The sequence below is a fragment of the Rhinichthys klamathensis genome, unplaced genomic scaffold, assembly GCF_029890125.1.
Source record: "Rhinichthys klamathensis goyatoka isolate OS25496 unplaced genomic scaffold, OSU_Roscu_1.1 h1tg000434l_1, whole genome shotgun sequence".
Classification (NCBI taxonomy): Eukaryota; Metazoa; Chordata; class Actinopteri; order Cypriniformes; family Leuciscidae; genus Rhinichthys; species Rhinichthys klamathensis.
Window position 1 is genome coordinate 54,755 of NW_026606930.1, and position 22,746 is coordinate 77,500.

At 48.8% G+C, this 22,746-nt stretch overlaps 1 protein-coding gene across 1 annotated transcript in view; it reads left to right on the top strand.

The window, feature by feature from the left end:
* The window catches only part of LOC130071250 (intermembrane lipid transfer protein VPS13B-like), a 117,797-nt gene that overhangs the window by 48,833 nt on the left and 46,218 nt on the right, over positions 1-22,746 (top strand). The window contains exons 9-12 of the mRNA XM_056235946.1: positions 3,007-3,348; positions 14,864-15,069; positions 15,489-15,693; positions 15,773-15,957. Coding sequence (XP_056091921.1) covers positions 3,007-3,348; positions 14,864-15,069; positions 15,489-15,693; positions 15,773-15,957 — 938 coding nt within the window. The remainder of the gene's footprint in view (positions 1-3,006; positions 3,349-14,863; positions 15,070-15,488; positions 15,694-15,772; positions 15,958-22,746) is intronic.

The following is a 22,746-nucleotide window of genomic DNA, read 5'->3' on the forward strand; positions in this document are numbered from 1 at the left end:
GCCACTTTTTGTGTGAAATCATATTTATTTTGCCCATCAAAAAAAGTGTGCTTTCACTTTAATTGAGTGTGAGCAGCGCAGCAAAAATAGACTCTGTGCCGAAACCGCTTCACTGCTGCTCACGCGACGCTCCTGCTTGACGCTCTGCTCCCGCTCCCAGTGTGATGCATTCACTGATTAACATGCACGCTGAAAAAAATACACGCCTCTCACGCTTGCGGTGTGAAACGGCCGTAATTCACGAGGTTTTCTACATGTGCGTTCCGTGTGCACGTGTGATGCTGATGTTAATCATGCAGCGCCCGAGTGCGTTTGACCGGTATAAAATCGGCATATGTCAGACTGACCGGCCGATCGCCGGTCATGGCCGATCACGTGAAAATCGTCCAATTCCGGTCCCAAGCCGATCAATCGGTGCATCTCTAATAATGGCCTTATTAGATCTCAGTTGTTGAGCCTTTTTTTACCATTTGCAAAATAAAAATTGCCCTTTCAGTTTAATTTTGTTAGTTTTTATTGGCTGTCTAGTTGCATTTCTTCATCTAATTGCCCTTTAACTAGTCTTCTATGAAGTGTAAAACTTGCTGATCTTTGATCACTGAATTTTCTCCAACCAGGTTCATTTTGCACCACATGTGTATATGTTGGTTGATATAGCAACAGCACATTGTAGCACTATTTCCTTAGGTGTGCGTATTACTTTTACAGGTTTAGTGGCAGCAAAAAGATGCACAATCATTTGTGAATTCACTCTTTAATGTAGAATAGTTGATTTGGTTTAGTATGGTTAACTCTAATACAGGTACTCCTGCTATGTGTGGAGTTAATAGTGATGTCCATTTAAACCCAGTTTGTCCTCATAATCAAGGGTTAGTCAGGTGTTTGTGTGTGTTTGAGAGGTCCAGTTAAACCCAAAATGTCCTCATAATCAAGGGTTAGTCAGGTGTTTGTGTGTGTTTGTGAGGTCCAGTTAAACCCAAAATGTCCTCATAATCAAGGGTTAGTTAGGTGTTTGTGTGTGTTTGAGAGTGTGTGTGAGTGAGGTCCAGTTAAACCCAAAATGTCCTCATAATCAAGGGTTAGTTAGGTGTTTGAGAGTGTGTGTGTGAGTGAGGTCCAGTTAAACCCAAAATGTCCTCATAATCAAGGGTTAGTTAGGTGTTTGTGTGTGTTTGAGAGTGTGTGTGAGTGAGGTCCAGTTAAACCCAAAATGTCCTCATAATCAAGGGTTAGTCAGGTGTTTGTGTGTGTTTGTGAGGTCCAGTTAAACCCAAAATGTCCTCATAATCAAGGGTTAGTTAGGTGTTTGTGTGTGTTTGTGAGGTCCAGTTAAACCCAAAATGTCCTCATAATCAAGGGTTAGTTAGGTGTTTGTGTGTGTTTGTGAGGTCCAGTTAAACCCAAAATGTCCTCATAATCAAGGGTTAGTTAGGTGTTTGTGTGTGTTTGTGAGGTCCAGTTAAACCCAAAATGTCCTCATAATCAAGGGTTAGTTAGGTGTTTGTGTGTGTTTGTGAGGTCCAGTTAAACCCAAAATGTCCTCATAATCAAGGGTTAGTCAGGTGTTTGTGTGTGTTTGTGAGGTCCAGTTAAACCCAAAATGTCCTCATAATCAAGGGTTAGTTAGGTGTTTGTGTGTGTTTGAGTGTGTGTGTGAGTGAGGTCCAGTTAAACCCAAAATGTCCTCATAATCAAGGGTTAGTTAGGTGTTTGAGAGTGTGTGTGAGGTGAGGTCCAGTTAAACCCAAAATGTCCTCATAATCAAGGGTTAGTTAGGTGTTTGAGAGTGTGTGTGAGGTGAGGTCCAGTTAAACCCAAAATGTCCTCATAATCAAGGGTTAGTTAGGTGTTTGAGAGTGTGTGTGAGGTGAGGTCCAGTTAAACCCAAAATGTCCTCATAATCAAGGGTTAGTCAGGTGTTTGTGTGTGTATGCATGATTCATATGGTTACTGATGTCCAGTTAAACCCAAATGGTCAGCAATGTTCATTTAGATACTAATAGCAAGTCTTGAACAATCTTCTCTTTTGACATTAACAAAACCCAAACCCAATCAACTGGAAATATTTAGCTTTATTCAAAACTATCTTTAGACAAAACTTCTTAAAATCTAATTAATAAATTAAGACTGACATTCAAGGTTCAATTATGAAAAATACTTGTGGGTGAATGCATTTGTCAGTGATGGTTAAATAGTAAACTCTCCTTTTGGTTTTTTAATTTCTTAATTTTTAAAGCTAAAATATTTCCGTATTTCACTTTCCCTCTTCTCTCTTTGCTCTTCACTCACTTCACACCTGCTAAATCTCACATTACAAACTCAGGTTAGTTTTCTGAAATCTCTCTTAAAGTTTAAGCCAGGTTGAACAATTGCTGATAATTTCTTGTTTTGTTTTTCTATATGCTGGTATTGAAACAAACTTAAGTGATGCGGCACTCTCATGGGTAAAGTTAGTCCAGGTTATACCAGGTTAGTCCTCATAATTAAGGGTTAGGTGTGTGTGTGTATGTGTGAGATGTCCAGATAAACCGGGGTTGTCCTCATAATTAAGGGTCAGGTGTGTGTGTGTGTGTATGTATGTGAGTGATGTCCAGATAAACCAGGGTAGTCCTCATAAATCATAATTAAATCAGGAAACGCCCACTCCTGCCCTGTCCTTACAGTGCTTTAGTTTGTCAGGTCTTCATATTACCAGACTGTTTCATTAGAATTAAATTCTGAGCAGTCAGATTTTTACCCCATGCCTTAAGGAGCAGTTTAATATTTCTTATTAATCTCTATGACAAAGGGAAAGGTGGGTCCCCATAAACCAGGATGGAACTTTTTAGGGGGAAAAGTCTTTATAAACCACCCGTACCAGTATGTGTGTGTGTGTGTGTGTGTGTGTGTCTGAGTGGACCAGGTGAGTTCAGACGGGAGAGTGTGTGTGTGTGTGTGTGTGTGTGTGTGTGTGTGTGTGTGTGTTCTTGATCCTCACACACATCTCTCTCTCTCTCTCTCTCTCAGAGTTAAAGGTGGAGGTCAGTCGGCCGCTGAGGGTCAGTCCCACACTGGCTAAAATCGAGCAGGCCAAAGTCTTCTGGAAGAAACTCTTTCCTGAGAGTGATGGCGAATCACAGCCCAGAACACCGCCAGGCTCCGCCCACTCCTGCAGTGAAGCCCCGCCCACAGCTGATCTGCTGCTGCGCTCCCTGCAGACGCCGGTTCCCTTCCAGAAGATGGCGCTGCGCACCGTGCAGATGGTGGTGTGTGTGGAGATGGAGTCGCACGCGGCGCGGCCCAGTCTGAGTGTGTGTGTGTCGGCCATGACAGGCGCGCTGGCGCTGAAGAACGCCGGCAAACCCGCAGGTCAGTGCAGTTACTGCTCTTGATTACGCCTTTAATCCAGCGCAGGCTCCGGGCCTGTTACCCACAGTGCACTGTGGCAGATCATCAGAGCGTTTGCTTTAGTTACGCTGACCGGAAATCCAGTTAATCTCTCTGAGCCTATAACAGGGCTGAGCGGAGGAGGCAGTTCCCTTCGTGTGCACTGGTGTGTGTGTGTGTGTGTGTGTGCAGCAGATCGGGTGTCGGAAGAATCCCCCATGATGCATTTGCTTACTATGATCTTCTGATAAAGGGCACTCCAAAAATAATATTCTTACTTAGTATTTTGTCTTGTTTTCCAATACAAATTTCTAAACATTCTTTAATCAAGATTTAAAAAGAAGGTCTCTGTGGTCATTAAAAATCCCAGGATGTCCTCCGGAAGAAGAGTAGGGGTGTAACCCCGGCGTCCTGGCCGAATCAGCCCAGCGGCCGCCTAATCATCCCTATATACACTGATTGGGTTCATCACTCGCTCTCCTCTCCACCAGTGAGCTGGTGTGTGTGTGTGTGTGTGTGAGTGTGTGTGAGAGTATGTGTGTGTTGTGTGTGTTCTGGCGCAGTATGGCTGCCATCGCATCATCAGGTGAAGCTGCACATATTCACTTTTATTATGAATATACATTTGACTAATTATGCCACCCTCTAAAGTATTTAATCAGGTAGAAATTTGAGTAAAAATATTTCTGATCCAGTAAATTTGGAATGACTGGAAAAGTCACGTGAATGAGTTCTCAGTTATTTTCGTGTGTGTGTGTGTTTGATCACATCAGCACTGGTACTAGTGAACAGCAGTGGAAGTGAGAGTGTGTGTGTGTGTGTGTGTGTGTATTCTCTGTGCGCTCCGTCCATCTGCTCAACAGATGCTTCATAGAGTTTCTCCAGATAAAGTGATTGTTGAGAATTTTAATTAAAACCTCAACAATTTGCACTTGTTTACTGGATTGGACATAACTGCAGCATGAGGCATGCGACGGCCTCGAGCCACACGGACTCTCTCTCTCCGCCCAGAGTTTGATGTGCTTTTATTAAACACAGTCGACACAGAGTTTGGCCAAACACTGGTAAACAGCAGACGAGGATGTGAGCGTTTGTGTTGGTGTGGAAATAACAGAGCGCTGTGAGTTTCTGGAGTCCGGCATGCGTGTGTGTGTGTGTTTGCACATACTTAACCTTATTTTGGGGACAAATTTGTGCACAGAAGTGAGCTAAACCTGACAAAAACTACTCTTTTGAGGATCTTCTCCTTTGTAAAAATGTCATAAAAATAAAGTAAATATAGTTTACTTCAGTAAACATGTATGAGTGTGTGTGTGAGCGAGTGTGTGTGGGCGAGTGTGTGTGAGAGTGTACGAGTGCGTATGAAAGTTTGTGAGTGTGTGTGTGTGACTGTGAAAGTGCGTGCAGGAATGCGTACGAGTGTGTGTGTGTGCAAGTGTGTGTGATTTGCAAGTGCGTTTGAGTGTGCGGGTGTGTGCAAGTGTTTGAGTGAGTGTGTGTGTGTGTGTGTGTGTGTGTGAGTGTGTGTTTGTGTGTGTGAGAGAGTGAGTGTGTGTGTGTATGTGTGTGTGTGTGTGTGTACGAGTGCGTTAGTGTGTGTGTGTGACTGTACGAGTCCATGTGAGTGCGAGTGTGTATGCAAGTGTATGAGTGAGTGTGTGTGTGTGTGTGAGTGCGTGTGCAAGTGTGTGTTCACTGTTATTTATGACGTGTCATGCTGCTGCCAGACCGAAACCACACACTCCTAAATCTCTCCTGTCGATCACTGAGCCAGAGATGAGCCACAGAGTGTGTGCCAGATGGAGACGTGTGTCTGTGGACGATCCATCAGAGGAAGTGAATCTTGTGTGTCCGCAACACACTCAGACACCTGGTCACCAACAGCAGATACACACTCAGACACCTGGGCACGAACAGCAGATACACACTCAGACACCTGGTCACCAACAGCAGATACACACTCAGACACCTGGTCACCAACAGCAGATACACACTCAGACACCTGGTCACCAACAGCAGATACACACTCAGACACCTGGTCACCAACAGCAGATACACACTCAGACACCTGGTCACGAACAGCAGATACACACTCAGACACCTGGTCGCGAACAGCAGATACACACTCAGACACCTGGTCACCAACAGCAGATACACACTCAGACACCTGGTCACCAACAGCAGATTCACACTCAGACACCTGGTCACCAACAGCAGATACACACTCAGACACCTGGTCACCAACAGCAGATTCACACTCAGACACCTGGTCACCAACAGCAGATACACACTCAGACACCTGGGCTCGAACAGCAGATACACACTCAGACACCTGGTCACCAACAGCAGATACACACTCAGACACCTGGTCACCAACAGCAGATTCACACTCAGACACCTGGTCACCAACAGCAGATACACACTCAGACACCTGGTCACCAACAGCAGATACACACTCAGACACCTGGGCACGAACAGCAGATACACACTCAGACACCTGGTCACGAACAGCAGATACACACTCAGACACCTGGTCACCAACAGCAGATACACACTCAGACACCTGGTCACCAACAGCAGATACACACTCAGACACCTGGGCACGAACAGCAAATACACACTCAGACACCTGGGCACGAACAGCAGATACACACTCAGACACCTGGTCACCAACAGCAGATACACACTCAGACACCTGGGCACGAACAGCAAATACACACTCAGACACCTGGTCACCAACAGCAGATACACACTCAGACACCTGGTCACGAACAGCAGATTCACACTCAGACACCTGGTCACGAACAGCAGATACACACTCAGACACCTGGTCACCAACAGCAGATACACACTCAGACACCTGGGCACGAACAGCAGATACACACTCAGACACCTGGGCACGAACAGCAGATACACACTCAGACACCTGGGCACGAACAGCAGATACACACTCAGACACCTGGTCACGAACAGCAGATACACACTCAGACACCTGGTCACGAACAGCAGATTCACACTCAGACACCTGGTCACCAACAGCAGATACACACTCAGACACCTGGTCACCAACAGCAGATACACACTCAGACACCTGGTCACCAACAGCAGATACACACTCAGACACCTGGTCACGAACAGCAGATACACACTCAGACACCTGGTCGCGAACAGCAGATACACACTCAGACACCTGGGCACGAACAGCAGATACACACTCAGACACCTGGGCACGAACAGCAAATACACACTCAGACACCTGGTCACGAACAGCAGATACACACTCAGACACCTGGTCACGAACAGCAGATTCACACTCAGACACCTGGGCACGAACAGCAGATACACACTCAGACACCTGGTCACCAACAGCAGATACACACTCAGACACCTGGTCGCGAACAGCAGATACACACTCAGACACCTGGGCACGAACAGCAGATACACACTCAGGCACCTGGGCACGAACAGCAAATACACACTCAGACACCTGGGCACGAACAGCAGATACACACTCAGACACCTGGTCACGAACAGCAGATACACACTCAGACACCTGGGCACGAACAGCAGATACACACTCAGACACCTGGTCACGAACAGCAGATACACACTCAGACACCTGGTCACGAACAGCAGATTCACACTCAGACACCTGGGCACGAACAGCAGATACACACTCAGACACCTGGTCACCAACAGCAGATACACACTCAGACACCTGGTCGCGAACAGCAGATACACACTCAGACACCTGGGCACGAACAGCAGATACACACTCAGACACCTGGGCACGAACAGCAAATACACACTCAGACACCTGGGCACGAACAGCAGATACACACTCAGACACCTGGTCACGAACAGCAGATACACACTCAGACACCTGGTCACGAACAGCAGATACACACTCAGACACCTGGTCGCGAACAGCAGATACACACTCAGACACCTGGTCACGAACAGCAGATACACACTCAGACACCTGGTCACCAACAGCAGATACACACTCAGACACCTGGTCACCAACAGCAGATACACACTCAGACACCTGGGCACGAACAGCAGATACACACTCAGACACCTGGGCGCGAACAGCAGATACACACTCAGACACCTGGTCACCAACAGCAGATTCACACTCAGACACCTGGGCGCGAACAGCAGATACACACTCAGACACCTGGTCACGAACAGCAGATACACACTCAGACACCTGGTCACGAACAGCAGATTCACACTCAGACACCTGGGCACGAACAGCAGATACACACTCAGACACCTGGGCACGAACAGCAGATACACACTCAGACACCTGGGCACGAACAGCAAATACACACTCAGACACCTGGTCACGAACAGCAGATACACACTCAGACACCTGGTCACGAACAGCAGATTCACACTCAGACACCTGGGCACGAACAGCAGATACACACTCAGACACCTGGTCACCCACAGCAGATACACACTCAGACACCTGGTCGCGAACAGCAGATACACACTCAGACACCTGGGCACGAACAGCAGATACACACTCAGACACCTGGGCATGAACAGCAAATACACACTCAGACACCTGGGCACGAACAGCAGATACACACTCAGACACCTGGTCACGAACAGCAGATACACACTCAGACACCTGGTCACGAACAGCAGATACACACTCAGACACCTGGTCGCGAACAGCAGATACACACTCAGACACCTGGTCACCAACAGCAGATACACACTCAGACACCTGGTCACCAACAGCAGATACACACTCAGACACCTGGGCACGAACAGCAGATACACACTCAGACACCTGGGCGCGAACAGCAGATACACACTCAGACACCTGGTCACCAACAGCAGATTCACACTCAGACACCTGGGCGCGAACAGCAGATACACACTCAGACACCTGGTCACGAACAGCAGATACACACTCAGACACCTGGTCACGAACAGCAGATTCACACTCAGACACCTGGGCACGAACAGCAGATACACACTCAGACACCTGGTCACCAACAGCAGATACACACTCAGACACCTGGGCACCAACAGCAGACACACACTCAGACACCTGGGCACGAACAGCAGATACACACTCAGACACCTGGTCACAAACAGCAGATACACACTCAGACACCTGGTCACCAACAGCAGATACACACTCAGACACCTGGGCACGAACAGCAGATACACACTCAGACACCTGGGCGCGAACAGCAGATACACACTCAGACACCTGGTCACCAACAGCAGATTCACACTCAGACACCTGGGCGCGAACAGCAGATACACACTCAGACACCTGGTCACGAACAGCAGATACACACTCAGACACCTGGTCACCAACAGCAGATTCACACTCAGACACCTGGGCACGAACAGCAGATACACACTCAGACACCTGGGCGCGAACAGCAGATACACACTCAGACACCTGGTCACCAACAGCAGATTCACACTCAGACACCTGGGCACGAACAGCAGATACACACTCAGACACCTGGTCACGAACAGCAGATACACACTCAGACACCTGGTCACCAACAGCAGATACACACTCAGACACCTGGTCACCAACAGCAGATACACACTCAGACACCTGGTCACCAACAGCAGATACACACTCAGACACCTGGTCACCAACAGCAGATACACACTCAGACACCTGGTCACGAACAGCAGATACACACTCAGACACCTGGTCACCAACAGCAGATACACACTCAGACACCTGGTCACCAACAGCAGATACACACTCAGACACCTGGTCACCAACAGCAGATACACACTCAGACACCTGGTCACCAACAGCAGATACACACTCAGACACCTGGGCACGAACAGCAAATACACACTCAGACACCTGGTCACCAACAGCAGATACACACTCAGACACCTGGTCACGAACAGCAGATACACACTCAGACACCTGGTCACCAACAGCAGATACACACTCAGACACCTGGTCACCAACAGCAGATACACACTCAGACACCTGGGCACGAACAGCAGATACACACTCAGACACCTGGGCACGAACAGCAGATACACACTCAGACACCTGGTCACCAACAGCAGATACACACTCAGACACCTGGGCACGAACAGCAGATACACACTCAGACACCTGGGCACGAACAGCAGATACACACTCAGACACCTGGTCACCAACAGCAGATACACACTCAGACACCTGGTCACCAACAGCAGATACACACTCAGACACCTGGGCACGAACAGCAGATACACACTCAGACACCTGGTCACCAACAGCAGATACACACTCAGACACCTGGTCACCAACAGCAGATACACACTCAGACACCTGGTCACGAACAGCAGATACACACTCAGACACCTGGTCACCAACAGCAGATACACACTCAGACACCTGGTCACCAACAGCAGATACACACTCAGACACCTGGTCACCAACAGCAGATACACACTCAGACACCTGGTCACCAACAGCAGATACACACTCAGACACCTGGGCACGAACAGCAAATACACACTCAGACACCTGGTCACCAACAGCAGATACACACTCAGACACCTGGTCACCAACAGCAGATTCACACTCAGACACCTGGGCACGAACAGCAGATACACACTCAGACACCTGGGCACGAACAGCAGATACACACTCAGACACCTGGTCACCAACAGCAGATACACACTCAGACACCTGGTCACCAACAGCAGATACACACTCAGACACCTGGTCACCAACAGCAGATACACACTCAGACACCTGGTCACCAACAGCAGATACACACTCAGACACCTGGTCACCAACAGCAGATTCACACTCAGACACCTGGTCACCAACAGCAGATACACACTCAGACACCTGGGCACGAACAGCAGATACACACTCAGACACCTGGTCACCAACAGCAGATACACACTCAGACACCTGGTCACCAACAGCAGATACACACTCAGACACCTGGTCACCAACAGCAGATACACACTCAGACACCTGGTCACCAACAGCAGATTCACACTCAGACACCTGGTCACCAACAGCAGATACACACTCAGACACCTGGGCACGAACAGCAGATACACACTCAGACACCTGGTCACGAACAGCAGATACACACTCAGACACCTGGTCACGAACAGCAGATTCACACTCAGACACCTGGTCACCAACAGCAGATACACACTCAGACACCTGGTCACCAACAGCAGATACACACTCAGACACCTGGTCACGAACAGCAGATACACACTCAGACACCTGGTCACGAACAGCAGATACACACTCAGACACCTGGTCACCAACAGCAGATACACAGTCAGACACCTGGTCACCAACAGCAGATACACACTCAGACACCTGGTCACGAACAGCAGATACACACTCAGACACCTGGTCACGAACAGCAGATTCACACTCAGACACCTGGTCACCAACAGCAGATACACACTCAGACACCTGGTCACCAACAGCAGATACACACTCAGACACCTGGGCATGAACAGCAGATACACACTCAGACACCTGGGGACCAACAGCAGATACACACTCAGACACCTGGGCACCAACAGCAGATACACACTCAGACACCTGGTCACGAACAGCAGATACACACTCAGACACCTGGTCACCAACAGCAGATACACACTCAGACACCTGGTCACCAACAGCAGATACACACTCAGACACCTGGTCACGAACAGCAGATACACACTCAGACACCTGGTCACGAACAGCAGATACACACTCAGACACCTGGTCACGAACAGCAGATACACACTCAGACACCTGGTCACCAACAGCAGATACACACTCAGACACCTGGTCATGAACAGCAGATACACACTCAGACACCTGGTCACGAACAGCAGATACACACTCAGACACCTGGTCACCAACAGCAGATACACACTCAGACACCTGGTCACGAACAGCAGATACACACTCAGACACCTGGTCACCAACAGCAGATACACACTCAGACACCTGGTCACGAACAGCAGATACACACTCAGACACCTGGTCACCAACAGCAGATACACAATCAGACACCTGGTCACCAACAGCAGATTCACACTCAGACACCTGGTCACGAACAGCAGATTCACACTCAGACACCTGGTCACGAACAGCAGATTCACACTCAGACACCTGGTTGCGAACAGCAGATACACACTCAGACACCTGGTCACCAACAGCAGATACACACTCAGACACCTGGTCACGAACAGCAGATACACACTCAGACACCTGGGCACGAACAGCAGATACACACTCAGACACCTGGGCACGAACAGCAGATACACACTCAGACACCTGGTCACCAACAGCAGATACACACTCAGACACCTGGTCATGAACAGCAGATACACACTCAGACACCTGGTCACGAACAGCAGATACACACTCAGACACCTGGTCACGAACAGCAGATACACACTCAGACACCTGGTCACGAACAGCAGATACACACTCAGACACCTGGTTACCAACAGCAGATACACACTCAGACACCTGGTCACGAACAGCAGATACACACTCAGACACCTGGTCACGAACAGCAGATACACACTCAGACACCTGGTCACGAACAGCAGATACACACTCAGACACCTGGTCACGAACAGCAGATACACACTCAGACACCTGGTCACGAACAGCAGATACACACTCAGACACCTGGTCACCAACAGCAGATACACACTCAGACACCTGGTCACCAACAGCAGATACACACTCAGACACCTGGTCACCAACAGCAGATACACACTCAGACACCTGGTCACCAACAGCAGATACACACTCAGACACCTGGTCACCAACAGCAGATACACACTCAGACACCTGGTCAGGAACAGCAGATTCACACTCAGACACCTGGTCACCAACAGCAGATACACACTCAGACACCTGGTCACCAACAGCAGATACACACTCAGACACCTGGTCACGAACAGCAGATACACACTCAGACACCTGGTCACCAACAGCAGATACACACTCAGACACCTGGTCACAAACAGCAGATACACACTCAGACACCTGGTCACCAACAGCAGATACACACTCAGACACCTGGTCACCAACAGCAGATACACACTCAGACACCTGGTCACCAACAGCAGATACACACTCAGACACCTGGTCACGAACAGCAGATACACACTCAGACACCTGGTCACCAACAGCAGATACACACTCAGACACCTGGTCACGAACAGCAGATACACACTCAGACACCTGGTCACCAACAGCAGATACACACTCAGACACCTGGTCACGAACAGCAGATTCACACTCAGACACCTGGTCACGAACAGCAGATACACACTCAGACACCTGGGCACGAACAGCAGATACACACTCAGACACCTGGTCACCAACAGCAGATACACACTCAGACACCTGGTCATGAACAGCAGATACACACTCAGACACCTGGTCACGAACAGCAGATACACACTCAGACACCTGGTCACGAACAGCAGATACACACTCAGACACCTGGTCACCAACAGCAGATACACACTCAGACACCTGGTCACCAACAGCAGATACACACTCAGACACCTGGTCACGAACAGCAGATACACACTCAGACACCTGGTCACGAACAGCAGATACACACTCAGACACCTGGTCACGAACAGCAGATACACACTCAGACACCTGGTCACCAACAGCAGATACACACTCAGACACCTGGTCACGAACAGCAGATTCACACTCAGACACCTGGTCACCAACAGCAGATACACACTCAGACACCTGGTCACCAACAGCAGATACACACTCAGACACCTGGTCACGAACAGCAGATACACACTCAGACACCTGGTCACCAACAGCAGATACACACTCAGACACCTGGTCACGAACAGCAGATACACACTCAGACACCTGGTCACGAACAGCAGATACACACTCAGACACCTGGTCACCAACAGCAGATACACAGTCAGACACCTGGTCACCAACAGCAGATACACACTCAGACACCTGGTCACGAACAGCAGATACACACTCAGACACCTGGTCACCAACAGCAGATACACAGTCAGACACCTGGTCACCAACAGCAGATACACACTCAGACACCTGGTCACGAACAGCAGATTCACACTCAGACACCTGGTCACGAACAGCAGATACACACTCAGACACCTGGTCACCAACAGCAGATACACACTCAGACACCTGGTCACCAACAGCAGATACACACTCAGACACCTGGGCACGAACAGCAGATACACACTCAGACACCTGGTCGCGAACAGCAGATACACACTCAGACACCTGGTCACGAACAGCAGATACACACTCAGACACCTGGTCACCAACAGCAGATACACACTCAGACACCTGGTCACCAACAGCAGATACACACTCAGACACCTGGGCACGAACAGCAGATACACACTCAGACACCTGGTCGCGAACAGCAGATACACACTCAGACACCTGGTCACGAACAGCAGATACACACTCAGACACCTGGTCACCAACAGCAGATACACAATCAGACACCTGGTCACGAACAGCAGATTCACACTCAGACACCTGGTCACGAACAGCAGATACACACTCAGACACCTGGTCACGAACAGCAGATACACACTCAGACACCTGGTCACCAACAGCAGATACACACTCAGACACCTGGTCACCAACAGCAGATACACACTCAGACACCTGGTCACCAACAGCAGATACACACTCAGACACCTGGTCACCAACAGCAGATACACACTCAGACACCTGGTCACCAACAGCAGATACACACTCAGACACCTGGTCACCAACAGCAGATACACACTCAGACACCTGGTCACCAACAGCAGATACACACTCAGACACCTGGTCACGAACAGCAGATTCACACTCAGACACCTGGTCACGAACAGCAGATACACACTCAGACACCTGGTCACGAACAGCAGATACACACTCAGACACCTGGTCACGAACAGCAGATACACACTCAGACACCTGGTCACCAACAGCAGATACACACTCAGACACCTGGTCACGAACAGCAGATTCACACTCAGACACCTGGTCACCAACAGCAGATACACACTCAGACACCTGGTCACCAACAGCAGATACACACTCAGACACCTGGTCACCAACAGCAGATACACACTCAGACACCTGGTCACGAACAGCAGATACACACTCAGACACCTGGTCACCAACAGCAGATACACACTCAGACACCTGGTCACCAACAGCAGATACACACTCAGACACCTGGTCACCAACAGCAGATACACACTCAGAAACCCGGTCACGAACAGCAGATACACACTCAGACACCAGGTCACCAACAGCAGATACACACTCAGACACCTGGTCACGAACAGCAGATACACACTCACGTGAAGGACAGCAGTCGCAAACACATGATCCCTGTCTGATTGTGCTGCTTTAAGTCTCCTTCAGAGTTAGGGTCAGCGAACACAGATCTGTGAGTGTGATCTCTGTCTGTCGCTGTTCTCTCTCCAGACGGGTTTAAGGAGGTCAGTCTGTCGGTTCAGTGTGAGGACGTGTTGGTGCGAACGGGTCTGAAGGACCGAAGCTCTGTGTTTGTGGGACCATTTTCCTGCAGTGGGGATCTGGAGGCTCATTGGTGCAGACACAGCGGAAGCTCCGCCCCCGATTCACCTGGACCCCCGAGAGTGCTGATTGACATGAAGGGAGGACTGCTGCAGGTAACAGGACACATGCTTCTGTTTGCATGTCCTCTCACTCTCCACAAGTGTGTGTCCTGCATGCCGTTCTGTTGAACACAACATGTGCTCGTCTCCGTAAACTCTGAGTGTGGCCGCTGAACACGCAGAAATCCCCTAATGTTCCTGTTCACTGTTAGTCAGAGACCATTAGTCAGAATCATTTTGAGTCAGAGATTCCAGCGGATTCAGGCCAAGCACTCACACACAAACACACACACACACATACACCTACGTAGCTATCTAACTGGAGAAATTGCATAGACTTGTATTGTTTTTATATACAGCTAGTTATAAATTCTGTTACATAAACCTAACCCACACACTAAACCTCACAGAAAACTTTCTGTACATCTGTCTGTCATCTGTCTGTCTGTCTGTCGTCTGTCTGTCTGTCACAGGTGTTTTGGGGGCAGCAGCAGTTTAACTGTTTGTCTGAGATTCAAGAGGAGCTGCAGAACTACTGGAGTCAGATTAGCAGAACGGAGGCGGAGTCTAGCGATAAGCCCCTCCTCTCTACTCCCCCGCTCACCCCTCGCCCTGCCCAATCAGAACACTCATCTGATGACCTGCGCACAGGCCTCTTCCAGTACATCCAGGACTCAGGTATCACACGCACACATGTGTTACAGCTTCATAAACTTTCATAAGTGTGTGTGGTGACATCTGTCTGCCCATCTCTCAGCGTGCCAGAAGCTGCCGTTTCCTCATGAGGTGGTGTTCTGGAGGGAGACGGAGGAGTCTTCAGGCGTGATGCTGTGGCGATATCCTGAACCACGCGTGATCACGTTCCTCAGAATCACACCTGTTCCCTTCAACACCACCGACGACCCGGACATCAGCACGGCCGATCTCGGAGATGTACTGCAGGTGAACACTACATTAGTGCTGGAGGTGAACACTGCATTAGTGCTGCATTAGTGCTGCAGATGAACACTGCATTAGTGCTGCAGATGAACACTGCATTAGTCCTGCATTAGTGCTGCATTAGTCCTGCATTAGTGCTGCAGGTGAGCGCTGCATTAGTCCTGAATTAGTGCTGCATTAATCCTGGATTAGTGTTGCATTAGTCCTGCATTAGTGCTGCATTAGTCCTGCATTAGTGCTGCATTAGTCCTGCATTAGTGCTGCAGGTGAGCGCTGCATTAGTCCTGAATTAGTGCTGCATTAGTCCTGCATTAGTGCTGCATTAATCCTGCATTAGTGTTGCATTAGTCCTGCATTAGTCCTGCATTAGTCCTGCATTAGTGCTGCATTAGTCCTGCATTAGTGCTGCATTAGTGCTGCAGATGAATACTGCATTAGTCCTGCATTAGTCCTGAATTAGTGCTGCATTAGTGCTGCAGATGAACGTTGCATTAGTGCTGCAGGTGAGCACTGCATTTGTCCTGCAATAGTGCTGCATTAGTGCTGCAGGTGAGCGCTGCATTAGTACTGCAATAGTGCTGCAGATGAACGCTGCATTAGTGGTGCATTAGTGCTGCATCAGTGCTGCGGGTGAGCGCTGCATTAGTGCTGCAATAGTGCTGCATTAGTGCTGCAGATGAACGCTACATTAGTGCTGCATTAGTCCTGCAATAGTGCTGCAGATGAATGCTGCATTAGTGCTGCAGATGAACGCTACATTAGTGCTGCATTAGTGCTGCAGATGAACCCTGCATTAGTCCTGCATTAGTGCTGCAGATGAACGCTGCATTAGTGCTGCATTAGTGCTGCAGGTGAGCGCTGCATTAGTCCTGCAATAGTGCTGCATTAGTGCTGCAGGTGAGCGCTACATTAGTGCTGCATTAGTCCTGCATTAGTGCTGCAGATGAACGCTGCATTAGTCCTGCATTAGTGCTGCAGATGAACGCTGCATTAGTGCTGCATTAGTACTGCAGATGAACGCTGCATTAGTCCTGCATTAGTCCTGCATTAGTTCTGCAGATGAACTCTGCATTAGTGCTGCAGATGAACTCTGCATTAGTGCTGCAGGTGAGTGCTGCATTAGTCCTGCAGGTGAGTGCTGCATTAGTCCTGCATTAGTCCTGCAATAGTGCTGCAGATGAACGCTGGATTAGTGCTGCAGATGAACGCTGCATTAGTGCTGCATTAGTCCTGCATTAGTTCTACATTAGTTTTACATTAGTGCTGCATTAGTGCTGCATTAGTCCTGCATTAGTGCTGCAGGTGAGCGCTGCATTAGTCCTGCATTAGTGCTACCTTAGTGCTGCAGGTGAGCACTGCATTTGTCCCGCATTAGTGCTGCATTAGAGCTGCAGGTGAGCGCTGCATTAGTCCTGCATTAGTGCTGCAGGTGAGCGCTGCATTAGTCCTGCGTTAGTGCTGCATTAATCCTGCATTAGTGCTGCAGGTGAGTGCTGCATTAGTCCTGCATTAGTGTTGCATTAGTGCTGCATTAGTCCTGCATTAGTGCTGCAGGTGAGCGCTGCATTAGTCCTGCATTAGTGATGCGTTAGTACTGCATTAGTCCTGCATTAGCGCTGCATTAGTGCTGCGTTAGTCCTGCATTAGTTCTACATTAGTGCTGCATTAGTGCTGCATTAGTCCTGCATTAGTGCTGCAGGTGAGCGCTGCATTAGTCCCGCATTAGTGCTGCATTAGTCCTGCATTAGTGCTGCAGGTGAGCGCTGCATTAGTCCTGCATTAGTGCTGCAGGTGAGCACTGCATTAGTCCTGCATTAGTGCTGCATTAGTCCTGCATTAGTGCTGCAGGTGAGCGCTGCATTAGTCCTGAATTAGTGCTGCATTAATCCTGCATTAGTGTTGCATTAGTCCTGCATTAGTGCTGCATTAGTCCTGCATTAGTGCTGCATTAGTCCTGCATTAGTGCTGCAGGTGAGCGCTGCATTAGTCCTGAATTAGTGCTGCATTAATCCTGCATTAGTGTTGCATTAGTCCTGCATTAGTCCTGCATTAGTCCTGCATTAGTGCTGCATTAGTCCTGCATTAGTGCTGCATTAGTGCTGCAGATGAATACTGCATTAGTCCTGCATTAGTCCTGAATTAGTGCTGCATTAGTGCTGCAGATGAACGTTGCATTAGTGCTGCAGGTGAGCACTGCATTTGTCCTGCAATAGTGCTGCATTAGTGCTGCAGGTGAGCGCTGCATTAGTACTGCAATAGTGCTGCAGATGAACGCTGCATTAGTGCTGCATTAGTGCTGCATCAGTGCTGCGGGTGAGCGCTGCATTAGTGCTGCAATAGTGCTGCATTAGTGCTGCAGATGAACGCTACATTAGTGCTGCATTAGTCCTGCAATAGTGCTGCAGATGAATGCTGCATTAGTGCTGCAGATGAACGCTACATTAGTGCTGCATTAGTGCTGCAGATGAACCCTGCATTAGTCCTGCATTAGTGCTGCAGATGAACGCTGCATTAGTGCTGCATTAGTGCTGCAGGTGAGAGCTGCATTAGTCCTGCAATAGTGCTGCATTAGTGCTGCAGATGAGCGCTGCATTAGTCCTGCAATAGTACTGCATTAGTGCTGCAGATGAACGCTGCATTAGTGCTGCAGATGAACGCTACATTAGTGCTGCATTAGTCCTGCATTAGTGCTGCAGATGAACGCTGCATTAGTCCTGCATTAGTGCTGCAGATGAACGCCGCATTAGTGCTGCATTATTCCTGCATTAGTGCTGCAGATGAACGCTGCATTAGTCCTGCATTAGTTCTGCAGATGAACTCTGCATTAGTGCTGCAGATGAACTCTGCATTAGTGCTGCAGATGAACTCTGCATTAGTGCTGCAGGTGAGCACTGCATTAGTGCTGCAGGTGAGTGCTGCATTAGTCCTGCAGGTGAGTGCTGCATTAGTCCTGCATTAGTCCTGCAATAGTGCTGCAGATGAACGCTGCATTAGTGCTGCAGATGAACGCTGCATTAGTGCTGCAGATGAACGCTGGATTAGTGCTGCAGATGAACGCTGCATTAGTGCTGCATTAGTCCTGCATTAGTTCTACATTAGTTCTACATTAGTGCTGCATTAGTGCTGCATTAGTCCTGCATTAGTGCTGCAGGTGAGCGCTGCATTAGTCCTGCATTAGTGCTACATTAGTGCTGCAGGTGAGCACTGCATTAGTCCCGCATTAGTGCTGCATTAGAGCTGCACGTGAGCGCTGCATTAGTCCTGCATTAGTGCTGCAGGTGAGCGCTGCATTAGTCCTGCGTTAGTGCTGCAGGTGAGTGCTGCATTAGTCCTGCATTAGTGTTGCATTAGTCCTGCATTAGTGCTGCATTAGTCCTGCATTAGTGCTGCATTAGTCCTGCATTAGTGCTGCAGGTGAGCGCTGCATTAGTCCTGCATTAGTGATGCGTTAGTACTGCATTAGTCCTGCATTAGCGCTGCATTAGTCCTGCATTAGTCCTGCATTAGTGCTGCATTAGTCCTGCATTAGTGCTGCATTAATCCTGCATTAGTGCTGCAGGTGAGTGCTGCATTAGTCCTGCATTAGTGTTGCATTAGTGCTGCATTAGTCCTGCATTAGTGCTGCAGGTGAGCGCTGCATTAGTCCTGCATTAGTGATGCGTTAGTACTGCATTAGTCCTGCATTAGCGCTGCATTAGTGCTGCGTTAGTCCTGCATTAGTTCTACATTAGTGCTGCATTAGTGCTGCATTAGTCCTGCATTAGTGCTGCAGGTGAGCGCTGCATTAGTCCCGCATTAGTGCTGCATTAGTCCTGCATTAGTGCTGCAGGTGAGCGCTGCATTAGTCCTGCATTAGTGCTGCAGGTGAGCACTGCATTAGTCCTGCATTAGTGCTGCATTAGTCCTGCATTAGTGCTGCAGGTGAGCGCTGCATTAGTCCTGAATTAGTGCTGCATTAATCCTGCATTAGTGTTGCATTAGTCCTGCATTAGTGCTGCATTAGTCCTGCATTAGTGCTGCATTAGTCCTGCATTAGTGCTGCAGGTGAGCGCTGCATTAGTCCTGAATTAGTGCTGCATTAATCCTGCATTAGTGTTGCATTAGTCCTGCATTAGTCCTGCATTAGTCCTGCATTAGTGCTGCATTAGTCCTGCATTAGTGCTGCATTAGTGCTGCAGATGAATACTGCATTAGTCCTGCATTAGTCCTGAATTAGTGCTGCATTAGTGCTGCAGATGAACGTTGCATTAGTGCTGCAGGTGAGCACTGCATTTGTCCTGCAATAGTGCTGCATTAGTGCTGCAGGTGAGCGCTGCATTAGTACTGCAATAGTGCTGCAGATGAACGCTGCATTAGTGCTGCATTAGTGCTGCATCAGTGCTGCGGGTGAGCGCTGCATTAGTGCTGCAATAGTGCTGCATTAGTGCTGCAGATGAACGCTACATTAGTGCTGCATTAGTCCTGCAATAGTGCTGCAGATGAATGCTGCATTAGTGCTGCAGATGAACGCTACATTAGTGCTGCATTAGTGCTGCAGATGAACCCTGCATTAGTCCTGCATTAGTGCTGCAGATGAACGCTGCATTAGTGCTGCATTAGTGCTGCAGGTGAGAGCTGCATTAGTCCTGCAATAGTGCTGCATTAGTGCTGCAGATGAGCGCTGCATTAGTCCTGCAATAGTACTGCATTAGTGCTGCAGATGAACGCTGCATTAGTGCTGCAGATGAACGCTACATTAGTGCTGCATTAGTCCTGCATTAGTGCTGCAGATGAACGCTGCATTAGTCCTGCATTAGTGCTGCAGATGAACGCCGCATTAGTGCTGCATTATTCCTGCATTAGTGCTGCAGATGAACGCTGCATTAGTCCTGCATTAGTTCTGCAGATGAACTCTGCATTAGTGCTGCAGATGAACTCTGCATTAGTGCTGCAGATGAACTCTGCATTAGTGCTGCAGGTGAGCACTGCATTAGTGCTGCAGGTGAGTGCTGCATTAGTCCTGCAGGTGAGTGCTGCATTAGTCCTGCATTAGTCCTGCAATAGTGCTGCAGATGAACGCTGCATTAGTGCTGCAGATGAACGCTGCATTAGTGCTGCAGATGAACGCTGGATTAGTGCTGCAGATGAACGCTGCATTAGTGCTGCATTAGTCCTGCATTAGTTCTACATTAGTTCTACATTAGTGCTGCATTAGTGCTGCATTAGTCCTGCATTAGTGCTGCAGGTGAGCGCTGCATTAGTCCTGCATTAGTGCTACATTAGTGCTGCAGGTGAGCACTGCATTAGTCCCGCATTAGTGCTGCATTAGAGCTGCACGTGAGCGCTGCATTAGTCCTGCATTAGTGCTGCAGGTGAGCGCTGCATTAGTCCTGCGTTAGTGCTGCAGGTGAGTGCTGCATTAGTCCTGCATTAGTGTTGCATTAGTCCTGCATTAGTGCTGCATTAGTCCTGCATTAGTGCTGCATTAGTCCTGCATTAGTGCTGCAGGTGAGCGCTGCATTAGTCCTGCATTAGTGATGCGTTAGTACTGCATTAGTCCTGCATTAGCGCTGCATTAGTCCTGCATTAGTGCTGCGTTAGTCCTGCATTAGTTCTACATTAGTTCTACATTAGTCCTGCATTAGTGCTGCATTAGTCCTGCATTAGTGCTGCAGGTGAGCGCTGCATTAGTCCTGCATTAGTGCTGCATTAGTGCTGCAGGTGAGCACTGCATTAGTCCCGCATTAGTGCTGCATTAGTCCTGCATTAGTGCTGCAGGTGAGCGCTGCATTAGTCCTGCATTAGTGCTGCAGGTGAGCACTGCATTAGTCCTGCATTAGTGCTGCAGGTGAGCGCTGCATTAGTCCTGAATTAGTGCTGCATTAATCCTGCATTAGTGTTGCATTAGTCCTGCATTAGTGCTGCATTAGTCCTGCATTAGTGCTGCATTAGTCCTGCATTAGTGCTGCAGGTAAGCGCTGCATTAGTCCTGCATTAGTGCTGCATTAGTCCTGCATTAGTGCTGCAGGTGAGCGCTGCATTAGTCCTGAATTAGTGCTGCATTAATCCTGCATTAGTGTTGCATTAGTCCTGCATTAGTCCTGCATTAGTGCTGCATTAGTCCTGCATTAGTGCTGCAGGTGAGCGCTGCATTAGTCCTGCATTAGTGTTGCATTAGTCCTGCATTAGTGATGCGTTAGTACTGCATTAGTCCTGCATTAGCGCTGCATTAGTCCTGCATTAGTGCTGCAGGTTAGTGCTGCATTAGTCCTGCATTAGTGCTGCATTAGTCCTGCATTAGTCCTGTATTAGTGCTGCATTAGTGCTGCATTAGTCCTCTATTAGTCCTGCATTAGTGCTGCATTAGTCCTGCATTAGTGCTGCATTAGTCCTGCATTAGTGCTGCATTAGTCCTGCATTAGTGCTGCATTAGTCCTGCATTAGCCCTGCATTAGTCCTGCATTAGTGCTGCATTAGTGCTGCATTAGTCCTGCATTAGAGCTGCATTAGTCCTGCATTAGAGCTGCATTAGTGCTGCATTAATCCTGCATTAGAGCTGCATTAGTCCTGCATTACCCCTGCATTAGTCCTGCATTAGTGCTGTATTAGTGCTGCATTAGTCCCACATTAGTGCTGCATTAGTGCTGCTCTTGCTGATGACTGCATGAGTCAATCACTGTCGTCATTGACCTGAGAGCTGATTGGACCGTCACGGACATGCACACGTGCTGGACGCCTGTCTGCAGGAGTGTGCCCACAAACACAACACACACACACACACACAAGACCAGCTCATGATTCTTATTTAATTAT